At 44.5% G+C, this 25,199-nt stretch overlaps 1 protein-coding gene across 2 annotated transcripts in view; it reads right to left on the bottom strand.

Annotated features, from left to right (window-relative positions):
- The window catches only part of lrrc8c (leucine rich repeat containing 8 VRAC subunit C), a 34,766-nt gene extending 9,784 nt beyond the window's left edge, over positions 1 to 24,982 (bottom strand). Inside the window, exons 1-3 of one of the 2 annotated variants that reach the window (XM_080195188.1) lie at positions 24,890 to 24,982; positions 6,940 to 7,513; positions 1,141 to 1,283 (exon numbers count right to left, since the gene is read on the bottom strand). In XM_080195188.1, coding sequence (XP_080051314.1) covers positions 1,141 to 1,283; positions 6,940 to 6,952 — 156 coding nt within the window. In that variant the 5' untranslated portion in view covers positions 6,953 to 7,513; positions 24,890 to 24,982. Of the gene's footprint in view, positions 1 to 1,140; positions 1,284 to 6,939; positions 7,514 to 19,911; positions 19,955 to 24,889 lie in introns of those variants that run through there. The other variant, XM_080195189.1, reaches the window with a different exon arrangement.
- Between the last annotated feature and the right edge of the window lie 217 nt (positions 24,983 to 25,199).

Genomic DNA, 25,199 nt, shown 5'->3' with positions numbered 1-25,199 from the left:
CATTCAGTTTTTCTTCTAAATAATATATAATATGAATAGTTGGGGTCTAGCACAGATCCCTGTGGAACACCACTCATTACTGACTGCCAATCAGAAAAGGATCCATTTATGCCAACTCCTTGCCTCCTATCTGCTAACCAGCTTTCTATCCATCTCAAAACACTACCACAATCCCATGCGCTTAAACTTTACATTATATGCTGTTAGGTGAGATCTCGTTGAAAGCTTTCTGAAAGTCTAAATAAATCACATCCATTGGTTCTCCTCGGTCAACTCTACTAGTTACATCCTTAAAAAATTCCAATAGATTCTTCAAGAATGAGGGTGATTCTTCACGCGGAGGGTGATGCATACATGGAATAAGCTGCCAGAGAAAGTATTGAAGCAGGTTCAATAGTAATATTTATAAAGCATTGAATAAGTACATGGATGGAAAAGGATTAGAGGGATATGGGCCAAACCCAGGCAATTGGGACTAGCTGGGAGGGCACCGTGGTCAGGCTGAAGGGCCTAATTCTGTTCTGTATTGCTCTGTGACTCTTTGGAAGACTTTTTAACAAAATTGAGGCTCATGCAATAGATGGGTGAGGGTTAGCTTGGATAAAGAAAATTGAAGAACAGAAAGCAGCTAGTCATGACAAGTGGTTGTTTTTCAGAATGGAAGGTAGTTAAGGGTGTTCCCCAATATATATTTCTGTATGTATAAAATATCAGTTTAAATCTTATTTATCAGTATCATAGTAGGCTTACATTAACACTGCAATGAAGTTACTGTGAAAATCCTCCAGTTGCCACACTCTGGTGCCTGTTCAGGTACACTGATGGAGAATTTAGCATGGCCAATGTGCCTAACCAGCACATCTTGAAGACTATGGGAGGAAACCGGAGCACCTGGAGGAAACCCACGCAGATACGGGGAGAGTGTGTAAACTCCACACAGACAGTGATCCAAGCCAGGAATTGAACCCGGGTCCCTGGTGCTGTGAGGCAGCAGTGCTAACCACTTCACCACAGAGCCGCCCACTGCAATGAAGTTACTGTGAAAATCCCCTGGTCACTACACTCCAGCAAAGCAAAAATCACCCTGCGATGTTGGAGCAAACACAGAGTTGATCAGGTCTCAAGTCTCAGGAGACGTACCTGTAACGTGCATCCAAACACACCAATCATCAGCATAGCGATGGCCAGGTAATCAGTGAAAACGTCCCACCATGGCTTCAGCACTCGAAATGCAGGCTGATGGTCAGTAAACTGCTTGAACTCCGTGACTGGAATCATTGTTCCTGTTGAAATAAGGTCAATTTCAGAAAAAAATTGAAAATCTGGAGAAGCAGAAGCAAATCCTTATCTGTTAGTCGTTGAGTGAGAGCAAGTCTTACAAACGCCTTCTGAACTGATTTTGCACATTAAACCTCTGAGCTGAAATGGCTAGTCTTGTTCCGTTCCAAGAGTGCTAATGAGTGGAAGATACCCATCTCATTCGAGTTATAATGGCTGCTATTTAACCCAGAGATTTTCCCTATACTGCTTTCTATATACATATGGCTGTACCCACCTGTACTGCACTGTAAAATGTATCACAGTGAATGACTATTCCAAACCTCTTCAGATAAGGTTTTAAAAACAGGAGCAGAAGTAAGTTACTCAGCATATCGAGTCTGTTCTGTCATTCAGTACGATCATGGTTGATCCTCTGTCTCAACGCCATATGCCTGAGCTCTCCTCATACCCTTTGACACTTTTAGTTTAAGTTTATTTATTAGTGTCACGAGTAGGCTTACATTAACACTGCAAAGAAGTTACTGTGAAAATCCCCTAGTCGCCACACTCTGGCACCTGTTCGGGTACACTAGGAGAGAATTTAGCATGGCCAATGCACCTAATCAGCACATCTTTTGGACTGTAGGAGGAAACTGGAGTACCTGGAGGAAACCCACACAAACACAGGGAGAATGTGCAGACTCCACACAGACCGTGATTGAAGCCAGGAATCAAACCTGGCTCCCTGGCACTGTGAGGCAGCAGCGCTAACCACTGTGCCACCGAGCCATCCAAAATCTAGAATTCGATCTATTCCTTTCTTAAATATAAATCACTTTATTTGACAAAGGGGCAGCACTCTGAAAGCTTGTGATTTCAAATAAACCTGTTGGACTATAACCCGGCATCGTGTGACTGCTCATCTTTTCCTAACTATATTCAGTGATCTGGCCTCCACAGCCTTCTGTGGTAGAGAATGCCACAGGATCCCCACCATCTGAGTGAAGAAAATCCTCTTCTTCCCTGACCTAAATGGCTGACTCCATATCCTGAGATCGTGGCTCCTTCTAAATCCACCCCTTCCCCCATCCCCAGCCAGAGGAAACAACATCCCTGCATCCAGTCTGTCCAGCCCTGCCAGAAGTTTATATGTTTCAGTGAGATCCCCTCACGTTCTTCTAAAATCCAGCGAGTACACGGCCCAGTTGACCCAATCTTTCCTCATATGACAATCCTGTCACCCCAAGAATCAGTTTGCTGTGACCAGTTGCTTTCAGGAGTTTATAATCTGCTACAGACAGGGTCAAGTTAATCCTGTACACCTCAGTGGTAGTTTATTTACTATTAAGCAACTCCCAGTGTGCCGAGTGGGTAGGTGCAAAAATTCTATCTTTCATCTTGGAAAGTTGTAATATTAGAATTAGAAAGTTTACCAGCATTGCTTCACCAAAATAATGCCACTTTAGTTTTTCTATGCATTATGTTAAAGTAAGCGCCTGATTTTACACGGCACAGTGTTTTTAATATCTAAGTTAAAGTTGAAGTTTATTTATTAGTTACAGGTAGATTTACATTAACACTGCAATGAAGTTACTGTGAAAATCCCCTAGTCACCACACTCTGGTGCCTGTTTGGGTACACTAAGGAGAATTTAGCATGGCCAATGCGCCTAGCCAGCACGTTTTCTGGACTATGGGAGGAAACACACGCAGACACGAGGAGAACGTGCAAACTCCACACAGTCACCCGAGCTGGGAATCTAACCCGGGTCCCTGGTGCTGTGCGGCAGTAGTGTGAACCGCTGTGCCAATTAGGACACTAAGAGGCAATTTAGTATGGCCAATCAACCGAAACTGCACATGTTTGGACTGTGGGAGAAAACCGGAGCACCCGGAGGAAACCCATACAGTCACGGGGAGAATGTGCAAATTCCACACAGACAGTGACCTGAGATTGGGATTGAACCCATGTCCCGGATGCTGTGAGGCAGCAAAGTTAACCTCTGTGCCACTCATACTAAAAGATAATAGTTATAGTAGTGGTAGAGACTCTAACTTTCTTTCCAATCACAGGAATCTTTCACATATGAACTACCTGCCACTGGTGTGTGTTGGCAGGGTAATACTCAACCTTGCTTGGCCATTAAGCCCTGGGATGGGACTTGAACCCAGAACTTCAGGACAGAGACGCTATCCACTGTGCTACGAGACCTTCTCTGTTAAGCTTGTTACACAACACCAATTCCTCTGTTACTCTGCATTCTGGAATGGAATGCGATATCTTTCTGACAAAAGAGCAGATCTTATTTTCTATATTTGTTTCCTCTTGCCTTTTAGATTTCAGATTTCCCACCTGTCCTTTTCTCTCTCTCTCTTTCTCTCTCTGCCTGTTGTCACAATTGACTCCATTCTATACATGTACTCGATGGGACAACTTATTTCAAACTGAGCAACTAAGGTGATGGAGCCAAGGAGTGACAGAGATTAGCCAAATCAGAGGAAGGGATTAGCTGGTGTTAAATGTGGATTTTACAATCTGGAAGGATGGTTGGAGAGCAGCAAGGGTTGTGTATGATAGTGGGAGAAGGACGGAAGAACAGTCGGGGTGATACATGCGTAGCTTAAATTAAAGAGAAATGAAGGTTGTTTGCCCATCAGCACTTACCTTTGATGACAGAAAAGAGGGAGAAGAAAGACTGTGATAAGTTTTTTCTTGTATCTTGTCTAGGTTTATGAGAAAGCTATTTGGAGGGCTTCCTTTGATACAAGAACAGCAGCTATCTCTCGCCTGGTGGCCTCAATGGCCACGCAAGAATTAAAGAGTATGCATGTGACAAAATCGAGGAAAATATAACCTTGGAACAATAGAGGAAGAAATCCAAGAGTTCCAATTGTGGTCCAAGGAGATAATGCAGCAAGGAATATCGATAGTATTGCTGAAAGGAAAACATTTTGAAGTTTTTTGTCTTGCACTCATCAGATCAATCACAAAAATAGCAATGTCAGGGAAACAACTTTATACTGTGTGAGAAGAGTGCTGATTGATTGGTCTCTTCGCATATAGCATAAAGTTGTTGTTTCTCCCGACATTGTAATTCTTGCGATTGACCTGATGAGTGCCAGGCAGAAAGTTTCGACAAAATGTCTTTTTTCAGCAACACTCAAGTTCTGCACTACGAAATGATGATTTAAACATAGAAAGTAGAAGTAGGAGTAGGCCACTCGGCCCTTTGAGCCTGGTCCACTATTCATTTTGATCATGGCTGATCACTGAGTTCATTATCCTGATTCCTGCCTTCTTCCCATATCCTTAGACGCTTTTGGACCCAAAAACTATATCTAATTTCTTCTTGAAATCACACAACATTTTGGCCTCAACTGAATTCAGTGGGAGTGAATTCCACACATTCACCAGCCTCTAGGTGAAGAAATTTCTCCTCACCTCAGTTCTAAAATGTTTACCCCTTATCCTCAAACTATGATCTCTAGTTCTGGACTCCCCCATCATTGGGAGCAATCTTCCTGAATCTACCCTGTCTAACCCTTTAGAATTTTATAAGTTTCTACGAGATCCCCTTTCACTCTTCTAAACTCCAGTGAATGCAATGCTAGCCGACTTAGTCTCTCTTCATGTGACAGACCTGCCATCCCAGGAATCAGCCTAATACATCAATGGGTGAAGAACTAAAGATGGAGTCTTCAAAATCAGAACTAATACCTGCTGATTGGCCTTGAGAGTCTTAGAAAGACTGGGTCTTAGGAGGATTGGAAGAACAAAGGTTTTAGTTGTCCCACTGTGTGTCATGGAGCAGCAGATGTAGTGATTCGGTCAATGCATTGAGAGGGAGTTTGGAAGCACTTGACAGCATGAGATCTAAAGGAAGCTGCTGAGTTGTAGAATGGAAACATCAGGAGAAGATTGGATTGATGTTAAGCAGACGAAGCCGTCGATGTGAAGAAGAAACGGAGTGGCAAGGCCCCAGGAAATCCCTGAGTGAAGTTTCCATCAAACAGAGCCTTTCCAGAGGATGATAGATAACATTGACTGGTTAATGGTAATTTGTTCAGCTACACAGAATGCCAAATGTTGTCAGATGCTTCACAGACGTCCAATGTAAGAACAGATGATTTATTATTGTCACAGGAATTGGGATACAGTAAAAAGTATTGTTTCCTGCGTGCTATACAAAGCATATCATTCATAGAGTACATAGGGGAGAAGGAAAGGACAGGTGCAGGACATTGGTCCAGATTTTACTGGCAAGGTCACCCGAGGCTCTTACAGTTGTGCCCAAGGCCAATGGGGAATGCTATCTCTGAGCCTTGCCCGCCCCGGTTTCAGGGCGACTGAGTCGGTAGAATCAGGGCCGATTGTATTTCAGTCACAGGTAGGGTAAAGAGAAAAAACAGCTTAATATATGATTGGACCAATCAAAAGTCTGATGGCAGCAGGGAAGAAGTTGTTCTTTAGTTGGTTGGTACGTGACCTCAGACTTCTGCACCTTTTCCCCGATGGAAGAAGGTGGAAGAAGTTTGTCTGGGGTCCTTGATTATGCTGGTTGCTTTCCTGAGGCAGTGGGAAGCCTAGACATAATCAAGAACAGAGTTCCATAGATATATATCACTGGTAATAAGAACATGAAAGGAGTGCCCAGAACGAAACTCACACTGATGAGAACAGATCAGAACATCCAAGTTACTGAATCGTTGGAGAGGGAGCAGGAGATGCTGTAGGAAGTTGCGGTGTAAAGGTTATAATGTTAATAAGTTAATAAGTTGAGAAGGACAACTGTGGTCTCAGCATGGGTAAAATTCCACAGAGGAGAAGAGGCAGATTGAAGATGAGATTAATGATGGTGGCATGTTCAGGAACACACTTCTGAGGTATATATTGGGAACATTCCATTCAGGATCACATGTTGGAAGCCAGAGAGAAGAGGATCTGAAGGGAGCTTGCAGGGTTAAATCTTGATGTTAGTCATACTGGCAGAAAAGGAAGCAATGGAAGAAAATTCACAATTAGTGTGCTGCTGGAAAAAATTGAAGCCATTCATGCGCACCAAGTCTATATCTTGCATCTCTATGGCTGAGTACACTAAATCCACCAAACCGGCCCTGGATTTTTCATTCCATTTTTGAATATGTTACCTCCTGTTGGAGCCAGGGCATTGACAGTCTCTTGAGAACCATCATCTTTTTGGGCTGGAAGGATATTTGGAGAGCATCACAGCTGAAGCTGATCCTGTATTCACCCCCCCGACATCCCAACACACACGTGAACACACGCATTTCGGGCATCACTCAATCATGATCTGAAGCAGAGATCCAGGAAGATTATCATCTTCCAATTTCCTAAGAACAGAGATTAAAGAAAGAGCTTCTCACTCCACCCTCCCATAACCACCAGCTAGGTTGAATTTAGCAAACTCAGTGTAGACCAGACTGATCTGGGACGTCCCACACCTTACACCCCATATTTTTCCCATTGCAGTAACAAAGCAACAATGGCCTCTGCAATGCTCTTCACCCCCACCCACTGTTATTCATAAGCATTCTTGATTAAAGATCAGGGAATTTCGGTATGTGTGTTTTTCAGACATCTACTAAGAGTGCAGTTCCTCCTTTCTAAAGGGTCATGGACATTGTAGCATGCACAACGAAAACAGTCACAGGTACGCACGTGGGACCGACATCTAGCGATTAGGAGCAAATGGTTTCCAATCTGCCAAAAAGAAAATAAAATAAATAAATGAATAAATGCTTGAACTATTAGATAATTTGGATTCAGAAAATGCATCCACAGAAAATTGGAAACTCATACGCTTAAGCAGCTCTCTGATTCAGCACTTTTTCTTTCAATACCAAATAAAACGGAGGGAGCTACAATTCAGGCACCCTAAAACAATCTCAATGTTAAATTTAAGATGTCTTGATGCAGAGTAAACCTCCTTCTACTCTGGTTTGAGATGGCTGGGGCTTATTTCACAGACGCAGCACAGAAGGCCGCCTTTCTTTCAATCGGCTGCAGTTGAACACCAACCCCTGTTGAGAAAGACCAGTTTCTAACCATCAGCACTGACAAGACCCGATCCAGATGCTGGCCTCAGTAACCCCAGTTTGTACGCAGTTTGAAATGATCTTTCACACTTGCCTAGAGGGAAGGATTGCGTCTCGCAGCAGGGAACCAAAAGAGGAGACGTTTAGTTCTACGAATGTTCTTTTTCCTGATCTCCAGCCTGAAGACCTATCAAAACCTGTAAAACACAAAAGGGCAAACGTCTTGTAAAACTGCTGGAACAGTGGAAAAATAAACAGTGCAATTAAAAAAACCCATCTGACCTGTTGCAAGACCTCTCCTTGGCTCCAATATAGTTTAGACATAGAAGTATTCATTTATGCAGCCAATACTTAGAATAGTCACGATCTGATTTAATTTTTGCGCAATCATCCAGCGTCACGGAAGGATACAGCACGCTAACAAGAGCATTTGATCCATTGTACCTGTACCAGCTCTTTGGAACAGATATCCAGTTGGTCCCATTTCTTTCCCTATAGCCCTGCAATTTTTTTTCCCCCTTTTAGTCCGATTTCCCTTTGAAAGCTACTATTGAATTTACTCTTAGGCAGTACATTCCAGATCATAGCAATATGCTACGTAAATATATATTTTTTTCTCCTCATGTTGTCTCTGGTTTATTTGCCAGCTGTTTGTGATTCTTGAATATCTCTGTCAAATCACCCATTAACCTTCTCCGCTGTAAGGAAAACAATCGCAGTTTCTCAACTCTCCCCACTCAGCCCCAGTATGGTTTGAGTAAATCTCTTTTGCGTCCCTTTTAAGAATTTGACAGCCTTGCTAAAGTGTAGTGGCCAGAATTGACCCCAATGCTGCGTCTTCAGCCTAACTGGAGTTTGTAAAGGTTCATTATAACATCTTTGCTTTGTACTCCAATCCTCCATTATTAAAGCCAAAGATCCCATTAGTTCTCTTTCACAGCTTTCCCAACCTAACCTGAAGATACTGGGAGCCCCTGAGAATAGCATGGGAGAGTACCTGTTTGACAGACTCACCCTGAACTGACTGGGATTCTAATGGAAATAGCAGTTTTGCTGCATTTGAAAACAAAAACATTTTGTCTCTGAAATTCAGTAGCTGATTTCATTATTTTGCAACAATAACGTGCACAATCTCAGGCCTCTCTCTTCCTGCACCCTCTTTATATAATTCTACAATGTAATTTCCTCTTTGTACCAAACTATTGTACATTGGATTGTATTGCCATCAATCTGTCATTTCACCAGTGTGTCTTCCTCCTCCTGATTTTTTAAAATTTTCAATAAAAAATCTGGAATTAGAAGTCTAATGATGACCATGAAACCACTGTCAATTGTTGTAAAAACCCATCTGGTTCACTAATGTCCTTTGGGGAAGGAAATCTGCCATCCTTACCTCATCTGGCCTACATGTGACTCCAGATCTACAACAATGTGGTTAACTCTCAAATGCCCTCTGAAATGGAAGGCAGTTAGGGATGGGCAATAAATGCTGGCCCAGTCATGTCCCATAAAAATGAATAAATAAAAAAGAAAGCCAGTTATAATCTTCCTTACTTACTACATTTCCAAAGTGCATAGGGCAGTGGTCAGCACTGCTGCTCCAACTTACAGCTTCAGGGACCTGGGTTTGATTCCAGCTTGGGTCACTGTCTGGAGTCTGCATGTTCTCCTTGTGTCTGTGTGGAATTCAGAAGAATGAGGGTTGATCTTATAGAAACATGTAAGATTATGAAGGGAATAGATAAGATAGGGGCAGGGAAGTTGTTTCCACTGGCGGGTAAAACTAAAACGAGGGGGCATAGCCTCAAAATAAGAGGAAGCAGATTTAGGACTGAGTTGAGGAGGAACTTCTTCACGCAAAGGGTCGTGAATCTGTGGAATCCCCTGTCCAGTGAAGCAGTGGAGGCTACCTCATTGAATGTTTTTAAGGCAAGGATAGATAAATTTTTGAACAGTAAAGGAATGAAAGGTTATGGTGAATGGGTAAATGGAGCTGAGTCCATGAAAAGATCAGCCATGATTTTACTGAATTGCGGAGCAGGCTTGAGGGGACAGATGGCCTACTTCTGCTCCTGGTTCTTATGTTCTTATGTTCCTCCAGGTGCTCTGGTTTCCTCCCCCAGTCTAAAGATGTGTGGGTTAGTTTGATTGGCCATGCTAAATTGCCCTTAGTGTCCTGGGATGCATAGGTTAGAGGGATTAGCAAGGTAAATATATGGGATCTTGGGTATCATGCCTGGTTGGGATTGTTGGTGGTGCAGACTCGATGGCCAAATGGCCTCCTTCTACACTATTGGGATTTTATGATGCCATCCACACCTCTGAAATTATACCCAAATCCTGTTCATTAACATGTAAAAAGATAAGTTGGTCTCAGTTTCAACCCTTGGTGGGGTCCATTGCTGCATCCTTCCTCCAGTCTGAGAAATAGCTGTTCACCACTACTCTCTGCTTTCTGGACTGTTCTGCCAAATTTGCATCCACACTGGCATTTATGCTTTATTCACAGGGCCTTTAATTTTGCTAAGAAGTCCATTATGTAGGACTTTGTCGAACGACTTTTGCAAATCTGTGCAAACAAAATCAACCCCATGACCTTCATCAACCCTCTCTGTCCCTCTCAATCACATTAGCCAAACACAATTTGCCTTTAATAGATCCAAGTCTACTTGCATTTATTAACCCAGAATCTGCTAACACAAAGTCAAATAGTCGCAAAGTAGTTCTTGGTCATTAGATCACAAGTCCCCCACTTCAAATCTCCCTCACGTTTGCTGATAGTCATCTGATGCAAAGAGTGCAAAACCTTCAGTAAAAGTTTATACCTGAAAAATCAACATGTTATCATAACATCTGCCGCCAGAGACAAAATTCTTTCCTCAAAAGGGTTTGGATTATCTAGGACTTGCACAGAAATCACTCTGTACAGTAAAACAATAGGATCATTCATGGGGTGACTGTGTTGGAAGTCGGGTACAAGACAACTTGCCCAATTAGAATGTAAGAACATAAGAACTAGAGGCAGGAGCAGGCCATCTGGCCCCTTGCGCCTGCTCTGCCATTCAATAAGATCATGACTGGTCTTTTTGTAGATTCAGCTCCACTTACCCGCCCGCTCATTATAACCCTTAATTCTTTACTGTTCGACAAATGTATCTATCCTTGCCTTAAAAACATTCAATGAGGTAGCCTCAACTGCTTCACTGAGCAAGGAATTCCACAGATTCACAATCCTTTGGGTGAAGAAGTTCCTCCTCAACTCAGTTTTAAATCTGCTCCCCCTTATTCTGAGGTTATGCCCCCTAGTTCTAGTTTCACCTGCCAGTGGAAACAACTTCCCTACTTCTATCTCATCTATTCCCATCATAATCTTATATGTTTCTATAAGATCTCCCCTCATTCTTCTGAATTCCAATGAGTGTGGCCCCAGCCTACTCACTCTCTCCTCATAAACCAATCCTCTCAATTCCGGAATCAATGTAGTGAATCTCTTCTGCACCTCCTCTATTGCCAATATATCCTTTCTCAATTTCCTCGTAATGTTCAAAGATGTGTAGGCTTAGGTGGATTAGCAAGGTTACAGAGATAGGGCGTGCGTGGAATTGTTGCTGGAAAGTCGGTGCAGGCTCTATAGGCTGAATAACCTCCTGTAGGGAGTCTATAATTCTATGACTGGAGTTTTCCTGTCCCACCCACCATGGGAATCGTAGTGGGTGGGACACAGACCATGAAAAGGTCCATTGACCTGGGATGGGATTTTCCGGTTTTGGGATGAGTGGGGCCAGCAAATCCCAACCAATGTCACCGTCTCCCTGCACAATTTAACACAGACCAGACCTGGTTGTTCACTTTATCCACATGGACTAACAATACTGAACAGAAGTATCTTTATCCATTGAGCTAACCTGATAACTCCTCTTAGCTGTCTACGATTACACAATAACCTCAGTGCTTCCATGTGTTAGCTCGTTGGGCTGAAACACTACCCGTGTTGTTTTTTTGGAACTCTGTGCCTCAAGCTCTCCCTGGGAAGATGCGGACGAAAGATCTCTGTATTCAGTTCCACTGAGATTTCTTCATTATTTAGAACATGGCTCCAACTTATTCTTTTCATTTCCTGTGTCAACAACTGGACACGGTTTTGGATGTCATCCAACAACGTTTTAGTGCTGAACTGTGGATGTGTTTTTTTTAACAGAAGACTAAATTGGGACTGGGTTGATCCATTTTTCATTGGATGTTGAAAACTGGCAGAGAGAGGAGATTTTCAGTTGAAGGGTTTTAAGCAGCATCCCCCGCCCCCTCCCCCTGTTCCCCTGGATCCCAGAAGCGAATCTGTGTCATACCACACAGCTCAATAAAGACTGGCATCAAAAAATCTGAATGCAAACGTCTGAGTTAAGGCCTTTTTTTCCTCATTCTATCCCAGCACTTCTCCCACACCCCCTCCCCCACTACCCCCCCATTGCCCCTAATTCCCTCAGCACACATTTTTCTCCAGCTGCAAAGGGTTGGCCAGGAAATTTTCTCACATTCCCCTTCCAAAGCCAGACTGTCACTGTCTGCTAGAGGATGTCTTGCGATTACTCATCCTCTCATTCATGAATGCCTCTCGCTTTTCCCTCCTGTGCCCTTCCTTGACAGTTTACCGGAGATTAAACGGTTTTAGTTTAGTTAGGGCATCATGATCGGCTTGAAGGGCCGAAGGGCCTGTTCCTGTGCTGTACTTTTCTTTGCACTTCGTGTCAGAAACTCTGTGTGACTGGGGACTTGATACCACAAGTCTCTGCCAGATATTGGAGTTGGTTTAGCTCAGTTGGCTGGATGGCTGGTTTATGATGTAGAGCAATGCTAATAACATGGGTTCAATTCCTATTATGGGTGAAGTTATTCATGAAGGCCCCACCTTCACAACCTTGCCCTTTGCTTGAGGTGTGGTGACCCTCAGGTTAAATCACTACCAGTCAACTCTTTCCTCAAAGGGGAGAGAAGCCTATTGTTATCTGAGACTATGGCGACTTTACTTTTACCTGACAACTATAACAAAATACATTGTAGGATTAATGCAGTATGGCATTACAAAGCCTGAATTGCTTTTTAAATCATGAATTACAAAACCTATTATTCTCTATTAATGGTATATTAATTATATTGTTAAGATACCCAGATGAAAGTCATTGTTGAATTGAGTAATTAGAGCACTTATAAAGAGAGACTGCTCCACCAGGGGCTGTCACTTCTTTGTCATTAGTTAATCATATGCTTCTTTAAAACAGAATGTAAAGAGACTGCTGGGTAAGTTAGTAGTTTGGTAGGAAGCAGACATTTGTCGTGCTGCATCCTGTAAATAAGTTATCATGTACCAAGTGACTCAATAACAGCTTCTTCCCTGCTGCCATCAGACTTTTGAATGAAACTTCCATAAAGTAAGTTGATCTTTCTCAACAACTTAGCTGTGACTGTAACACCACATTCTGCACCCTCTCCTTTCATTCTTTATAAACGATATGCTTTGTCAGTATAGCGCGCAAGAAATACTTTTCACTGTATCCCAATACATGTGACAATAATGAATCAAATCAACTTTGTATCAACTTTCATATCTCAGCATCTACTTTGGGATCCAAGGGGTGCAGTGGTTAGCACTGCTGCCTCACAACGTCAGGGAGCCAGGCTCAATTTCCAATTTGGGTCACTGTCTATATGGAGTCTGCATGTTCTCCCCGTGTCTGCATAGGTTTCCCCCGGGTGGTCTGGTTTCCTCCCACAATCTGAAAATGTGCTGGTTAGGTACATTGACCATGTTAAATACTCCCTCAATGTACCCAAACAGGCACCAGAGTGTGGTGACTCTGGGATTTTCACAATAACTTCACTGCAGTGTTGATGTAAGCCTACTTGTGACGCTAATAAATAAATCTTTAACAATTATCATTCCCTTCCCCTTGCCCCACATTTTAAGTACTATTGTTTGGTGAGACATAGTTGTGAAGAGCAATTATGGTGGCAAAATGCTCACACTTCTTATGGTGGGTCATATAGTTTATGTGGGAAGGGTCTGGAGCTTGTTAACCATAGAATCCATGCAGTGCAGAAAGAGGCCATTCGGCCCACCATGCCTGGACCGACCACAATCCCACCCAGGCCCTATGCCATAACCCCACACATTTACGCTGCTAATCTCCCTGATGCTAAGGGATGATTGAGTATCAACCTAGCCCGCACATCTTTGGACTATGGGAGAAAACCAGAGGAAACCCACGCAGACATGGGGAGAACGTTCAAACCTCACACAGGCAGTGACCTGAGGTGAGAATTGAACACAAGCTGCCTGATGCTGTGAAGCAGCAGTGCTAAACACTGAGCCACTGTGCCGCTACCAAGCACTCAAATTGTCGAACAATTTTGTACACAAGGTAAGTGGCTAACTTACAGTGAGTTAGCACCAAGGTGGCATGGTCACTGAAAGGAGATTCGAACCAGATTAATTCTCCATTGTAGACTAAATAATCTACAGTTTGGTCAATGTGATGCTGATGATTCATAAATCATAGAATCTATACAGTGCAGAAGGAGGCCATTTGGCTCATCGAGTCTACACTGACCACAATCCCACCCAGGTCCTATTCCCGTAACACCCACATATTTATCCTGCTAATCGCCTGAAACTAGTTTCAATTCAGTATGGCCAATCAACCTAACACACACATCTTTGGACTCCGGGAGGAAACTGGAGCACCCGGAGGAAACCCACGCAGATGCAAAGTGACCCAAGGTCGGAATTGAATCCGGGTCCTTGGCACTGTGAGGCAGCAGTGCTAACCATTGTGCCACATGCTGCCCCACATGCCATGAGCTATCAACACTGAGGTCATTGATGGGGGATGGTCACTTTGACAATGGTCATTATGGCTGTGATATTTTTCCCAAAGAGTTCAATAGTTAAAGGTTTTTCAGCACTAAACTTTGTGCTTTAGTCGCTTAGACGCTAGCTGTACCTTGGACATACTTCAAGCCGTGACATTTCAAATCTGCACATTTCTACTTTGCACTCCAGAAGTCTCCCACTAGCTCATGTTTCATGCCAGTTTCCTTCTCACTTTTCATTTGAAAAGTTACCACAGTGTCTGGGCAATTTTAAAATGCAACTTCATATTGGAGTAGACTCACATTAGATTGAATGCGAACCCCAACCATTCCTGATGGATTAGACTGCTGAAGTGTCACAGCAAGTACTGATGCCCAGGTTATGTTACCAGTTTTCACCTAGGGCAGATTTTCACAGCCCCCCCACTGGTGAGTATGCCCGTAAAATTCTCCAGGTGGTCTTCCCACTGCCCTCCCACTTGCCCCGATCTATATGCAATTTTGTAAAGGGGGAACAAGGTTTGGGGAGGGGGAGGGGGAGGGGGTGGGGGTGGTCCTACCCCTCTTGCCCTGATTGAGACCCTTAAATAGTGGCACAGTGGTTAGCACTGCTGCCTCATAGCGCCAGGGACTCAGGTTCGATTCCTGGCTTAGGTCACTGTCTGTGTGGAGTCTGCACATTCTCCCTGTATCTGCGTGGGTTTCCTCATGGTGCTCCAGTTTCCTTCCACAGTTAGGAAGACTAGTTAGGTGCATTAGTCATGCTAAATTCTCCCTTAGTGTATCCAAACAGGTGCCGGAGTGTGGCAACTAGGAGATTTTCACAGTAACTTCATTGCAGTGTTAATGTAAGCCTACTTGTGACACTGATAAAGAAAATTTAAACTGATATTTTATATATACAGAGATATATATTGGTGAACACCCCTTTCTACCTTCCAGTCTGAAAAACAACCATTTGTCGTGACCCGCTGCTTTCTTGGATCACTGTCTGTGCAAAGTCTGTGCAAGTTCTCCCCTTGTCTGCATGGATTTCCTCTGGATGCTCCGGTTTCCTCCCACAGCCTGAAAGATGTGCAGGTTATGTGCATTGGTCTTGCTAAATTCTCCCTCAGTGTACCCGAATAAGTGCTGGAGTGTGGCAACTAGGAGGTTTTCACAGTAGCATCATTACAGTGAATGTAAGCCTACTTGTGACTATAAATAAACTTTATTGGCCACCTAAAAACTGTGTTGCACCCAGCTTCAGTTCTCAGGTTGGTGGGTGGGAATCAGTCAGAGCAGATGGGAAAACCCTTCTGTCATCCTACTTGGAACTTGGGCAGACAGAGGAGTGGGGGCACTTTTGAGGGCTCTTCGTCCACATTGATGAGCCCTTCTCCACCTCCAAGGTCAGCCCCATTTGGTGCTCCCTCCCCCATAGCCTCTCTAACAAAACCTCCACATCCTCTTGGGCTTCACCTCCCCTCCCCGTACTGAGATTTCTCTGCACTTACCTGCTCCCCGACTCCGGGATTTTGCATCTGAGGACTATTTGCATTCCCATTCCTTACCACTGCTGCCACTGGCACTGCTGGGACTACAGAGCTACCAGCCAATCAATTGGTGAGAAGCTTTCCTAGTCTGGACTGCCACCCGAGTAAGGGGTGGAGCCAATGTTTTGCAGTCAGTGAATGCTCCTCGGAGTGCAAAGTGACCGTGGGGCCACTGCGACCCACCTACTCTTCAGGTGAAGTGGTGGGAAAACCAACTATCTAGACAAAATTCTGCCCCTCGTGACAAAATCTAAACTGTATTGGTGAGATGAGTATCGATATAATCCCTTACAAAGGGTCACTCTTGGCTGAGGGAAGAAAATGATTCACTCTGTGACTCAGCGCAACTTCCAGCTGTCAGCACGATTCTCAATGCTGCATATAGTCCTTGGGTTCAAAGGTCAAAACAGTCATTGATTCAGTCTCGGGTACTGGTGACTCCCAATCAGAAGGAAAGATGGGAAGTGAAATAATCTTAATTGAAATTAAATTCAGCGTGGCTCTGAGGGCTTTGTTTTGGATAAGATGGTAAAATGAAGCCAAGGTGACAGCGAAAACAGAGGTTTGAGGAACAGCGGGATTGTAAACCTGTTCTCCTTCCCAATATTTATCCCTCGTTCAACATCAGGTAAACTAGTTACTTATCTCAATGTTGTTAGTTTTTTTATTCATTTGTGGGACGTGGGCATCGCTGGCTGGGCCAACATTCATTGCCTATCCATAGTCGCCCTTGAATTCAGTGTCTCACTTGGCCATTCCAGAGGGTAGTTGTTGTGGGTCTGGAGTTACATGTAGGCCAGACCAGGTAAGACAGCAGATTTCCTTCCCTAAAGGACATTAGTGAACTAGATTGGTTTTTCTAGTGGAGGAAGTGACAAGTTTCTGTGCTCTCAGAGAGCAAAAATCTGCACATGCGTAATTGCGCCCTCTGATGCTATGGCCAGCTTTTGGGCAATTTAAGCCCTATTCTCTCCCCCTACTGGCAAATCTTTTTGATCAGATCGCACCTCCCCCCCCCACCCCCCCCACCATGGCTTTGGAAATTCCTCAGTTCCTGCAGCCAGGAATTCTCTTCCTCAAGAAGATCTTTGACTATTTTAAACACAGAGATAGATGGGTTCTTGACAAGGGGGCAATGGGGATATTGGGAGATGGGGGGAATAGGTGAGAATGTGCAGTTAAGGTTACAGTCACATCAGCCATGATCTTGCAGAATGGCAGAGCTAGTTTGAGGGGCTGAATGGCCTGCTCCTGCTCCGAATTTGTCTATTCGTATATCGAAAGTTGGAGCTAAAAAATTGTATCCAATCTACCGAGGTCAAATTGCATTCAAAATTGCTGCCAATCCGATTAGAATAAGCCCATCGGTAAAAATGTGTCTCATGTCCAAAGGCAAAACAATGCCAAACTAACACCTTGACCAAAATTTTCTGGCCATTCACACCAGTGGCATTCTCCATTCCCGCTGCAACTCATAGAATCCCTAGAGTGCAGAATGAGGCCATTCAGCCCGTTGAGCCTGCACCGACAACAATCCCACCCAGGTCTTATTCCTATAATCCCATGTATTTACCCTGCTAATCCCCCAACAGTAAGGAGCAATTTAGCATGGCCAATCAACCTAACCTGCACATTTAAGGGAGATTTGTTCAGTGCCAACTTTTCCGTCAGCACTGGCACCGGTGCCAGGGCATGAACGGTGGAAAATTCCAGCCCATATATCCCTCCTTTAGTTGAGATAATTAGTGATTAACTAAATTAACATAATTTGTGCACATTGGGCACGGCATTCTACAAATCAGGCAACCTATTTCATTTACTAATCTGATTTATACCAATGCGATAAACATTCCGATGAGCAGTAAGGGGTATCAGATAGAAGGAGATATTCCCTCAGAGGGAAGACAGCTTAGGTTTGCCAGGATGATGTCTGGACTCCGAGAGCTACGTTACAAAGACAGATTAGACAAACTAAGGTTGTATTCCTTGGAATTTAGATGGGCAAGGGGTGATTTGATTGAAGTTTTCAAGATAGGTCGGGTTAGGTTGATAGGTTAGGTTGATTGGCCTTGTTAAATTATGTCGGGGGATTAGCAGAGTAAATACGTGGAGTTATGGGGATAGGGCATGAGCAGGATTCTGTTGCTGCAGGCTCGATGGGCCGAATAGCCTCCTTCCGTACAGTAGGGATTCTATGATACAAAGTGAAACAGATAAATAGAGAGAGAGGGAGATTGTTTCCGCTGGCTGAGGAGTCTGGGGTCAGGATCATAGTCTAAAGAATTTGAACCAACATTTTAGGAGTGAAATTATGAAACGTGAGGGGTGGAATGTTCCTGTCCCGCCTGCCACGGGAATCGTAGCGGGCAGGACACAGGCCATGCAAAGGTCTGTTGACCTCGGGAGGGATTTTCCGGTCTTTCCAGGGCCAGCGTGGCTGGAAAATCCCACCACAGAAGTTTGGAATTCTCTTCTGAAAACAGCAGTTGGTGGGGCAGCACGGTAGCACAGTGGTAGCACTGCTGCCTCACAGCGCCAGGGGCCCGGGTTCCGTCTGAGCAGTCTGCATGTTCTCCCCATGTCTACGTGGGTTTCCTTCAGGTGATCCAGTTTCCTCCCACAGTCTGAAAGATGTGCTGGTTAGGTGCATTGGCCATACTAAATTATCCCTCAGTGCACTCAAGCAGGCGCCGGAGTGTGGCGACTGGGGGATTTTCACAGTAACTTCATTGCAGTGTTAATATAAGCCTACTTGTAACACTAATAAATAAATTAAAATTACAAGATCAATTGTAGCTTTTAAATCTGAGATTAGTAGATTTTTGTAATCCAAAGGGATAAGGAACAAAGGCAGGTACATGAAGTTAGATTGCAGATCAGTGATGATCTCATTGAATGGTGTAACAAAGGCTCAAGAAACCAAATGATTTATTTCTATTCATGTGCTTCACAGAAAACACAGAATTGGTTAATTATGCTTAATTAAAAATGCTTAATTAATTTGCACCACTGTTTACTTATAGAAACAGAGGAGATAGGAGCAGGAGGAGGCCATTTGGCCCTTCGAGCCAGCTCCATCATTCACTGCGATCATGGCTGATCGTCCAACTCAATAGAAATTCTCCTCATCTCCATCCTAAATGGTCTACCCTGAATCCTCAGACTGTGACCTCTGCGTCTGGACACCCCCACTATCAGGAACATCCTTCCTGCATCTACCCTGTCCGGTCCTGTTAGAATTTTAATAAGTGTCTATGAGATTCCACCCCCGCCCCCGTCCCAATCGTCTGAACTCCAGCGAAAACAATCCTAACCTGGTCAATCTCTCCTCATACCTCAGTCCCGCCATCCCTGGAATCAGCCTGGTAAACCTTTGCTGCACTCCCTCGAGAGCAAGAACATCCTTCCTCAGAAAAGGAGACCAAAACTGCACACAATATTCTAGGTGTGGCCTCACCAAGCCCTGTACAATTGCAACAACACATTCCTGTTCCTGCATCCCGAACCTCTCGCAATGAAGGCCAACATGTTTACCTTCAGCAACGGAATGACCTGGACAACAACCTATATCAGACATATAAATGCAGACGTCAATAAAGGGGATATAGTGGTGTACAAGTAATGTCACTAGAATAGCATTCCAGAGGTCTAGGTTAATGCTTTGGGGACATGGGTTCAAATCCTACCTTGGCAGCTGGTGGAATTTGAATTCAATTATGCTTGACTCAGAAATCATAAAATAGAATCCCTGAAGTGCAGAAGGAGGCCATTCGACCCATTGAGTCTGCACTGACTCTCCAACAGATCATCTTACCCAGGTCTTATCCCCATGTATATACCCCGCTAATCACCCTACCCTACACATCTTGGGACACTAAAGGGCAGTTTAGTATGGCCAACCCATCTAACCTGCACATCTCTGGATTGTGGGAGAAAACTAGAGCATCCGGAGGAAACCCATGCAGACACGGGGAGAATGTGCATGTCCTTTAGGGAAGGAAATCTGCCGTCTTTACCTGGCTTGGCCTACCTGTGACTGCCGACCCACAGCAATGTGCTTGACTCCTAACTGCCTTCTGAAACTTCCCAGCAAGCCAAACAGTTCAAGGGCAATTAGGGATGGGCAACAAATTCTGGCCTTGCCAGCGATGCCCACATGCATGCAAAAATGAAGGAAAGAAATGCTAACTGACCGTTTGTAATATCCATAGGCAGCAACCACACTGCTTAAAGTTTATCCCCGGAACGGTTTGTGCCTCACTATTTATTACCTGCCGCTAATTTATTCACTGCTTGCAAACAGCAGTTTCAGTTTGAGCATTTCACAATTAATTTTCCTCCACAGAGAAGAAAGTCTTTTCTTGAAGGTTAACGAGAGGAAATGGCTATAAAAAGCTTCCAGGACTGGTGGGCTGCTGCAACCCGCTCTGACCAGCATGCTGAGCTCGACAACTTCCGGCTCCATTTTAAACTGGGATATCAAAATGCTGAGGAAGTGCTCGAAAAATGAGGCAGAAACATGACTGGATAATGTTAGCGCCGGCTGATTGTGCTCACCGAGGAGGGGTGCTGTCCAATTTACTTCTGACACCAGTGAAGGAGTGCTTGCCTCATCCACATCATTGGGCACAGTTTAATTGGCAAAACTGCCCACCATTAGAACATGGACTGTAAAACACCCGCAAAAATTACATTGTTTCCAGGCAAGTCAGAAAATGTGCTCCTAAGCTCACTAAATGTACTCCTAATAGGGCAGCGCGGTGACACAGTGGTTAGCACTGCTGCCTCACAGCACCAGGGACCCGAGTTCAATTCCAGCCTCGGGTGACTGTCTGTGTGGAGTTTGCACCTCCTCCCAGTGTTTGCGTGGGTTTCCTCCAGATGCTCCGGTTTCCTCCCACACTCAGAGGATGTGCAGATTGCCCCTTGGTGTCGGGGGATTAAATGTGCGGGGTTACAGGGATAGGATCTGAGTGGGGCTGTGCAGCCTTAATGGGCCAAATGTCCTCCTTCTGCACTGCAGGGACTCTATGATTTCTATGATAATTGTAACAGAAATTCTGAGGAAAAGCAACTGTGGGGAAATGCATACATGGCATTGGCCAACGCATGGGGTGAGGTTGTAAAAGATGAAGAAATTCTAGCCTATTGTCATTATAAGTGTTACTCACTTGTGCCCAGAAATTAGGAGTCTTTTAGACTGTGTATTTGGTTTGTGTCCCAGTTACTTTCATCTGTGGCCACACTTACAAAGGAAATCCAGACAATAAGCACAAATTCTCAATAATCGTTTTGCATTTTGCAGAAAACTGATCGCATAATATTGACCTGTGACATACAGACAAGCTAATTAGGAGCAGGAGTAAGCCACTTGGCCCCTCCAGCCTATTCCACCATCCAATGAGATCATGGCGGATCCAATTTGTAACCTCAACCCCACTTTCTCGCCTACCTCTGATAACCTATGACCCCCCCTCCCCCACAATTTGCTCATCAACAATCTAGCAAGCCCTGCCTTAAATAGGGTGTGATTTTCCACCCACCCCCCCCCATGGCGTGCTTTGCGGCATGGAAGGTGGCCCACCATTGGTGGGCGGTGGGATCTTCCAGTCCCGGCGCTATCAACGGGCTTGCTGTCAGTGGGACTGGATGATCCTGCTGGCGGGAAAGGCTGGAAAATCCCACCCAGAGACACTGCTTCCACTGCCTTTTGATGAAGAGAGTTCCAAAGACCCATGACCCTCAGAGGAAAAGAATTCTCCTTGTCTCCGTTTTAAATATGCGACCCCTTATTTGCAAACAATAACCCACAGTACTCCCCCAATCCATGTAGTACAACAGAGCAAGGACAACAGGAACAACTTTGAAATTTTAACAATCATACACATTCTAATAGATTGATACCAAATTCAATTCATTTTACTACTAGGAAATGATGTCAATTATTTTCTATGTTCTGGACAGGTGTTTCCTGTGTTTGTGCATTCAGACTGAGGTCCTGGCTGCATGAATAAATTTTAGGTTAATTTGAGCAGCGTTGCCCAGGTGACATACTGTGCATTATGTCTATTGCGCTGAAGTTAAAAGGGCTGATGGCCTCCTCTGTACTCGCTACACATGATGTGGAGATGCCGGCGTTGGACTGGGGTAGGCACAGTAAGAAGCCCACAACACCAGGTTAAAATCCAACAGGTTTATTTAGTAACAAACACCACTAGCTTTCGGAGCACTGCTCCTTCGTCAGGTGAAAGGGAACTCCCTGAGCTGCCAGCCATAGACCAGTTAGTCATGCCGATACCTCTGATTCAGGAGAATGTGGGTTCAATTCCCACTTAAGTACACAAATTAAGGCATTCAATTGGTGTGTTGCCGTGGCAATGGTGCCAGTTTTCTTTTATTCCTGGGACATGAGTGTTGCTGGCTGGCCAGCATTTATTACCCATCCCCAGTTGCCCTTGAAACTGAGAGATGACTAGGCCATTTCAGAGGGCATTTGAGAGTCAACCACATTGCTCTGGAGTCAATATAGGCCAGACCAGGTCACGATAGCAGATTTCCTTCCTTAAAGGACATTCATGAACCAGATGGGTTTTTCTGACAATAGTTCATGGTCATCGGTAGATTCTTAATTCCAGATCATTTTTAATGAATTTAAATTCCACCACCTGCCGTGGCGGGGTTCGAACCGGAGTCCCCAGAATATTAGATGACTTTCAGGATTAATAGTCTCGTGATAGAATCACTAGGCCATCATCTCCCATCATCCAATTTCTGGATGAGACATTAAGGAGCACCCAGAGGTCTAGCTCCATTGGTGGTGGTGAAAGCTCCCAGGACACTATTTTGAAGAAGAGCATGGAGCTCTCCCTGGCGTCTCGGTGTTGATCTATCCCTCAATCAACGCCAAAAACTGATTATCCGCTCATTATCACATTGCTATAATAAGAGCAAATCACTGCGGATGTTGGAATTTGAAACAAAACAGAAAATGCTGGAAAATCTCAGCAGTTCTGACAGCATCAGTGGAAAGAGAGTCTGGGGATGACTCTTAGTCAACTGAAAAATACTTCACTGACAGGGCTGCATACTGGCACAGTGGTTAGCACTGCTGCCTTACAGCACAGGGACCCAGGTTCAATTCTGACCCTGGGTGTCTGTGGAGTTTGCATGTTCTCTCTGTGTCTATGTGGATTTCCTCCGAGTGCTCCAGTTTCCTCCCACAGTCTGAAATAAGTGCTAGTTGGATGCATTGACCCAAACAGGCGCCAGAACGTAGCAACTAGGGGAATTTTACAGTAACTTAATTGCAGTGTTAATGTAAGCCTTACTTGTGACTAATAAGTAAAAAAAAAGAGACCTTTTGACCCATCGCGTCTGCACCGACACACCTGACCTCCCACCTAATCCCATTTACCAGCACTTGAATGTTATGACGTGCCAAGTACTCATCCAGGTACATTTTAAACAATGTGAGGTAACTCACATCTATCACCATCCCAGGCAGTGCATTCCAGACCTTCACCGCCCTCTGTCCTCCCATGGCTGATCCTTCAACTAAAGGGAACAGATGCTCCTTTTCCTCTCTGTCCATGCCCTCGTAATCTTGTACACCTCGATCAAGTCACCCTTCAGACTTCTCTGCTCCAGTGAAAACAATCCAAGCCTATCCAACCTCTCTTTATGACTTAAACGTTCCATTCCAGGCAGCATCCAGGTGAATCTACTCTGCACCCTCTCCAGTGCAATCACATCCTTAAGACGTGCAGGTTAGGTGAATTGGCCATGCTAAATTGCATCTTAGTATCCAAAGATGTGTAGGTTAGGTGGATTGGGGGCAGCATTGTGACGCAGTGGTTAGCATTGCTGCCTCACAGCTCCGGGGACCTGGGTTTGATTCCAGACTCAGGTGACTGTCTGTGTGAAGTCTGCATGTTCTCCCCATGACTGCATGGATTTCCTCCGGGTGCTTGAGTTTCCTCCCACACTCCAAAGATGTGCAGGTTAGGTTGACTGGCCATGCTAAATTGCCCCTTGATGTCCAAAGATGTGAGGGTCAGGTAGATTGGCCATGCTAAATTGCCCTTTAGTGTCCAAAGATATGTGGTTAGGTGGATTGGCCATGCTAAATTGCCCCTTAATGTCCAAAGATGTGCAGATCAGGTAGATTGGCCACACTAAATTATCCCTCAGTGTCCAAAGATGTTTGGCTAGGTGGATTAGCTATGCTAAATTGCACCTTAGTGTCAGGGGGACCAGTGGCAAAGATATGGGGGAGGTTACAGGGATAGGGGCTCGGTGGGATTGTTGTTGGTGCAGGCACGACGGCCTGAATGGCCTCCTTCTGCACTGTAGGGATTCTATGGTTACAGAAGTCGCATGGTGGCGAAAGCGGTGCTAGGTAGATGCAAATCCTTCTGTACGCACTCGCAGCAAATACAATGAATGCGCAGCAAGAGTTTCAGTGATAATTCTTCACCAGACACCTAATATCAGTCTGACAACGTGATACGTTTTGGTAAACTAAAGGGATTTGCCAGGGTGAGGAAAAATAAAACCCCATTTAACCTCGCCAAGAGAATCAAACGACATCGTTCCCAGCCACTTGGCCACAAGAGTATCAGACGTGTGTGTCTCAGAACCTCCTTGTTCCTATTTAAATCTGTTCTCACTCGGCTTTACCTGTGCCTACATTCCCGAGCTGCGAATCTATTTTGGAGATTCGAATGTATCTTGTCACTGGCCACATATGAAGGGGATACACACACACACACATACACACATGCAACATCCATGCAGATACAAAGAAAGGAGGTTTAGCTGGATTTGATAACCCCACCCTCCCGGTTATCTGCAGCAGAAAAACCAGCGTGATAGCAAAAAAAAATTACAGGCAACAGGCTTGAGACTGGGAACTGAATTAAATCCAGTGGTAGACAGACAGAAAATTTCAGTTTCCCATCCAGATCCCAATTCATTCCTCCCCCAAACAAGGGGGCAACCGATGGAATTATTTTAAAAAAAACATACATTGTTGTGGCTTTTCCCAATCCGCCCAGTAATTCCTGATACTAGGAAATTTGCTAATGATACATTTCCACACGGAATGTCTGCCTCCGCTGCTTCTCTTTAAGGGGATTTCTAAGAAGGGTGAAGAGATGGGGGGTTACTTACGTGAAAAAAGACATCCTCTGGCTGGCCACCTGGGGGAAAATCCACAGCCTCTTGTGGGGTAAGGTTTGTGTGAGCCAGGAGTCTCCCCCCGCCGAACCATCCACCCCTCCCAGAAACAAACAAAAAAAAATCAGCTTCAATCATCCAGACCCGACTGCAAAATGGGAAAGCAATTCATCGCGAATCTCCGGAGCTGTTCACATCGCCACAGAAGTCAGCTTGCATATTTTAGGATCTTCTCTTGATCTGGAGGGTGTTTTGTTTTTTTGGAATGGTCGGTATCAGCTAATCCAACTCTCCCTCCACTTCT

The sequence above is a fragment of the Carcharhinus amblyrhynchos genome, chromosome 9, assembly GCF_965287045.1.
Source record: "Carcharhinus amblyrhynchos chromosome 9, sCarAmb.v2.hapA, whole genome shotgun sequence".
NCBI lineage: Eukaryota > Metazoa > Chordata > Chondrichthyes > Carcharhiniformes > Carcharhinidae > Carcharhinus > Carcharhinus amblyrhynchos.
This window is presented reverse-complemented; position numbering and strand designations above follow the sequence as displayed.